This window comes from Hipposideros armiger, unplaced genomic scaffold (assembly GCF_001890085.2).
Source record: "Hipposideros armiger isolate ML-2016 unplaced genomic scaffold, ASM189008v1 scaffold_737, whole genome shotgun sequence".
NCBI lineage: Eukaryota > Metazoa > Chordata > Mammalia > Chiroptera > Hipposideridae > Hipposideros > Hipposideros armiger.
The window spans coordinates 119,428-125,505 of NW_017732087.1; the positions used below are offsets into that span (position 1 = coordinate 119,428).

Sequence of the window (6,078 nt, forward strand, 5' to 3'; positions counted from 1 at the left end):
CAACATGGATGGATCTTAAGATTATTATGGTAAGTGAAATAAGTCAGACAGAAAAAGTCGAGAACCATATGATTTCACTAATATGTGAGATACAAAACTGAAAACAACAAAGGAACAAGACAAACAAATAGAAAAACAAAAACTCATAGACACAGAAAATAGTTTAGTTGTTACCAGAGGGTAAGGGGGTAAGGGGTGGTAGATGAGGGTAAAAGGGGTCAAATATTTGGTGATGGAAGGAGAACTGACTCTGGGTGGTGAACATACAGTGTGATATGTAGATGATGTATTACAGAATTGTACACCTGAAACCTATGTAACTTTACTAACCAATAAAGTTTAATTTTAAAAAAAAAGCCTCTTTCCTTTTGTACAACAATGTGTACAGTCCAGGCCTTCTGTTTTAGCAGGACTTAAGGTTTAATAGAAAAGGAAGTTATAAATAAAGGCAGTGTTTCATGTTGTTTGGTTACCACGATTTTCCTGAGGTTTAACCATTAAAATTTTTAGAAATATTATCTTTATTCAATTATGAAACTCTGCTTTAGTACAGAACCATTTAAATCTTTCAAAACAAGTATTTAATAGTGTATCATTAATACAGAAAACTTGAAAGGGCTGGCCGAGTGGCTCAGTTGAATTAAGAGTTTGCTTAAGAGCACGAGCTCAGAGCAACAGGGTCGCTGGTTCAATTCCCACATTGGTCAGTGAGCTTCGCCTGAGCTGAGCTGCCGACAGGTGGCAGGATGGCTCAGCTGATGAGAGCACATGCTCATAAAGACAAGATTAAAACGTTACGATAGAACTCAATTCAAATGATAAAACGTATGTAAGATGTATGTAAGGGATACAGCACAAAGTCCAGCTTCTATAAAGAAAGGTCTAATAACTGTTCACTCTCTCAACTTAATGCTGCCTTAGGCATACACTCACATTGCTATATGAACATTACTTCGTACCTTCCTCTACTCCCCAAACCCTTTTAAAGTTAGTGGTAATTGTTTTGCCAAGCAATGTAGTACATAACCTTGGCTTCGTAGCAAGATTCCGAATATCATGCCCTCAGCTCTAGAAGCCTTACTCCTAAAAGGCAGATGCTTGAAAGCACCCCACTTACTGAGTGATGCCTCTACTAATTTAACTTCCTTACTAGCTCACACCATATATGCAGGCATAGAATGGTGGCCAATTCCTTTTGGTGAACCCTGATGTAATAATCATTTTTCATCTGTATAGAAATCAGTTCAACATTTAGTTCAATACTTTGAGACACTCAAGACAAAAAATATATTAAAATTGACAATGAATAAGTAATGAGAATATTTTATACGATTTTTATTGAAAAATCCTTAACCATCCTAAAATGGGCTATAAAGAACATATTCTATCAAATTCAAAAGTAATTGTATTAAATCAATTAGTGCTACAAAGTTAAGCATTAGACAAAAGTATTCTCAACACCTAAATAAGTTCCTATTTTACTGGAGTTCTTACCTATGGTAGTTCTTAAAATAATTGACACTTTGTTTTCTAATAGACTCTTGCAAAACTTCAGACTTGCTACCACAAAATTCTTCTCCAACTTGCATCAACCTAGTTGGATAAAAAGATTTATATAACTTTCAGCAACACTCTTATTATAGCAAAAAAAAGCTCAGATCATCTTTTTTAAAGATAACAAATCGTAAAGTTTGGATGTTTGAAGAAATTCTAAAGATCACTAATCCATTAAGGTTTATACACATCCAAAGGGCAGAAATATTTAAACACAGTAACACACAAACCCAGCAGAAATTAAATTATGAATTTTCAATTATTTTCATTTCCATGAAGTCATAACAGATAACTCACTGATTCATGATTTGATTACCACAGTTGAATGAATCAAATTAAAGAATACGACAAGATCTCAAACAGTACCTGCTGATTATATCCAAAACAAAGATGAAATCATCATATTTGAATATAGACAAATCAGTTCCAAGCAAGTAGGTTTTTACTTTCAGCTGAACATCCTGTAAAACAAACAAAAAATTTCAAGTAAACCCAAAATTTAGAAAATAAGTTCTTAGAAACATTTATTCTATAGTTAATGATTTCTTGTCTAATTAAAATGAGACAAGGAAACATTTCTAACTTGATAAAGAATATCTATTTAGGCCAATAACTAACACCCTTAAAGTGATATCACAGAGACAAATCCATGAACATCAGACATAATAATGGTCATGATTATCACTATTAATACATATACAAACCATGTGGGAGATAAGAATTATATCCTCATACAGGATATGAAGTTAAAAATCATCACTATTTATGTATGGCTTTGTAGGCTACAAACCCCAAAATAAACAATTCAAAAATAATCAGATATAATAGATAACTATGTGATTATGTACAAGATAATATAAAAAAATTGATAGTTTTCATGTGTATCTTCTTAGAACTTTAAAATGGAGAGATTCCATTTAAAATATATTCTACTCAGACACAACTTTAATAAGAAATATATAAAAAAAAGCTAACAACTCTAATGGGATAAAAGAGAAATTTCAATAAATTGAGAGTCAAGAAACAGGATGGTGACTAAATAGTGTAAAGATGTCAATTTTTCCAAATTAATTTAGAGGTTCAATAAAATTCTAACCAAATTCACAACCAAAACTTTTCGTCCAAATACCTATTCTAAAATTCACCAGAAATAATAAAGACAGTAACTGATTTTTAAAAAATAAAGCTTTGAGAAGACGAGTAAAAGTTAACTGTAACATTAAAGGACTTGTACTACCTGTATTAAATATATTAAAAACTAATTTAAAAAAAAGAATCCTAGCAATATACAGAGAAATTAATGTAACAGGACAAATAACTCAAAGATAATGCTAATATGTATACTAGAGCTTAATAAACAGCAGTAAAAACCTTTGTTTCAAGCATTTGGATAAGAACTTTACATATAATCATTAATCCTATGACAGCCCTGTTGAGCAAGCATATATTAATTCCACTAAGGGAAGAGAAATTTACATGAAAGTCAAAGCTAACACTTGAATCCAGGTCTATCTGCCTTCAAAGTCCTCTTTTCACTGCACCTTGCTACAGAGTGGCATCACACATAAAGAAAAAAGAAAAAGTTTATCCAAAAGTAGTGAAGGAAAAACTGACTAGATTTGGGGGGAGAGGAGAAAGTCCTCTCTTTATATCACATGTCAAAAGGAATATAAAATAGATTAAATAAATGTTTTCATATGTTTTCAAGATTAAAAATTAATTCAAAAAAGAAAAATATTTGAGTAGCTATTAAGTTTTCTAGGCAGTACTCTAAGTATTAGGGACATAGCAATTAATACAAAGTTTNATATATATATATATAAATTTAAAATACACATGATCAATCCAAAAGAAAGCAGGAAGAAAAAACATAAATGAAAATAATTACACTTTAAAAATCAAACAGCAATGATGAGTTTAAATTCAACCATGCCAATAAATATATTAAATGGAAATGGAAAAAACAGTTCAACCAAAAGACAAAATCATCAGACTAGATTTAAAAAGAACAAGAAAATAAAACAAGGCCAAACTATATTCTGTTTACATCTTTTAAATATAAGCCTGAAAGGAAAGTTAAAGGAAAAATATCAATGAATTAGAACTTGTGGGAGACTCAGATCTTTGACTTAACCTGATAAAACACTGTGGCAAGAAAAGGTAGTTTCCAAAAATGAATGATAAAATCAGAGTATAAAGAAGGTAGAGTATCCAATATACACCTTTCACATTTATAGAGAAGGAACTTGATGTTCAAAATATAAAATTTGGTAAAAACCACACAGGGAATAAAGCTATTGAGTAGCACAACAGAGGTAGAAACCCAAGGCCACTGATAACACCACTCTGCGCCCAGCTCTTCACCAGCAGGAAGAAAACTGGAAATCAGTCACATAGTATAAATTAAGGAGTTTAATACTGGTCTACCCACTATTATTGTGTGTGTGTGTGTGTGTGTGTGTGTGTGTGTGTGTGTGTGTGTAGTAATATAGTAAAGGGAGTAGTCTAACATAAGATATACATTATGAGGACATATTGTTCCTTTTGTTCTCATCTTAACTCCAAAATTTAAGCCCTCTTTTATAGTTTAGATATGGAAAATAGCATATTTACTTTTAAACAAACTAATTTTCAGTAAGACATTTTAAATATAAACAAATTAAGTAGATTTACTAGTATCATTATCACCAAGTCCAAAAAAATATATTTTATAAAAACATTTCTGCCTATTTTCCCAAGAACTGCAACAATATCTCCTATGCCCAACACATATGCTCTTCTACAACATGACTTTACCACTCCCCAATCAAAAGATAAAGCCTAATTTTCTTCCTCTTGAATCTGAGCCAGCCTTATGACATGCTTGCATTCAGTGGAATTTGGTGGAAGGACTGCATGACTTGTGAGCCTACATCAAAAAAGGCCATGCAGCCTCTGCCTGGCTCTCTTGGAAAGCTAGTTCTATGGGAAGCCATCTGCCATATGAAGAGTCCAACCACCCTGAGATCACCATACTGGGGAGGCCACATGCAGGCACTCTAACTAACAAACCCAGTTGTGTACATCCTTCTAGCCAGCTCCTCCAAGGTGCAAGGGAAGCCATCTTGGATCCTCTAGACAGTCCCTTCCAGCAGCTGAGGATCACTTAGTCACCTCAGTCAATGCCATGAGCAGCAGAAAAAAATGCCTAAATTCCTGGCTCACAGAATTCATGAAATCATGATAAAATGGTTGTTTTACACCTGTAAGTTTAGGGTAGCTTGTTACGCAAGAGTAGCTAAAACATACACTTGGACACTTGCAAATTAAAGCTACTGCATTTGCTAGTCTTTTTTTCCTTAAAAAAACTCTTTCTGAGAGCTAATATAAAACAACTTAAACTATTGCTAACTTATTTACTACTCCCTGTGAAGCCTTAACCAAAACAACTTATTTGGCAGAGAAATATATAGGAGGCAATAAGTAGGTCAGTTCTAGAAGACATGAAGCCCAACAATCAAAACAAAAGAGATGATTAAGTCACTTGGTCCAGAAAGAAAACAAAGATAAGTATATGGATAATAAACTTGGTCCTAAAACACACATTTTAAAGGTACTTAAGGAATAAACTTCTTACTCAGGCAAGGGGAGTTTTTCTCCGTAAAAGAATAAGTGACCTCTCCCCTCTTCTAATATCAAGGCACATTTAGGATCCTTGAAAACATTTTATAAGCTTTGATTATCAAAGTAATTCCAAAATAAAATGTACTTGTTAAATAGAATGTTTTGGCAATTATACATTGCTCCACAAGTTCTATGTCATCACTGTTTAAATTAGATTATTTGTGTTTTAGGGAATTCTGTAACATCTGGCAGAATGATAGCTTTGGGTATACACAAACTTAGAACATGAACATAAAGGAATTTGGGAGAATAAAACTTATATGTTTGAAAGGTAAGAATTCCCCAACAAAATTATGGAGACTGTGTTGCTCATACGTGCATACAATTTTGCCCTAGGAAAAAAGGTAATGGCATGCAATCTTTAATACAACTATGAATACACTTTATAAATATAATAGATGTTCCACCAAAGAGTAAAATGCTTCTATTTTCACCTTTTTATGATGCCTACATCTTCAAACCAATACCCTACACAGATTCTAAATCAGAATAATTGGGTTCAAGAATTCCTTCCTTCTCAAGAACTCTCTTTAGCAGTGGAGGATCATGAAACAAATTGTAAGCATGCTTAAACAATTTTATTCACAAAATTCAAACACCCAATCTATACTTCACCATGTTTCATACTGTTTTTCAGTACTTATATATGATTTGATGACAGAAATATTAAATTGGAATTTAGGAGATGTAGATTCATCACTGGCTAATGTGATGACTTTCATGGATTCAATATATGCACACTGGCATCATTTCTAAACTGCCAAGCTTATCTTGCTTTATAAAGAAACAGATGTACTTCAAAACATGCTGATGGTTGGGGAAACATTGGGAAAAGAGAAGAATACTAAAAAAAAAAAAAAA

General features: G+C 32.6%; 1 protein-coding gene across 4 annotated transcripts in view; it reads right to left on the reverse strand.

Moving 5' to 3' along the window:
• The window catches only part of VPS50 (VPS50 subunit of EARP/GARPII complex), a 131,804-nt gene that overhangs the window by 55,385 nt on the left and 70,341 nt on the right, over positions 1 to 6,078 (reverse strand). For all 4 annotated transcript variants that reach the window (XR_002122256.1, XM_019627601.1, XM_019627600.1 and 1 more), the window contains exons 15-16: positions 1,921 to 2,015; positions 1,495 to 1,593 (exon numbers count right to left, since the gene is read on the reverse strand). Coding sequence is in view for 3 of the 4 variants with exons in the window: in XM_019627601.1 (XP_019483146.1) it covers positions 1,495 to 1,593; positions 1,921 to 2,015 (194 nt within the window). In the remaining variant the exon portion in view is untranslated. The remainder of the gene's footprint in view (positions 1 to 1,494; positions 1,594 to 1,920; positions 2,016 to 6,078) is intronic.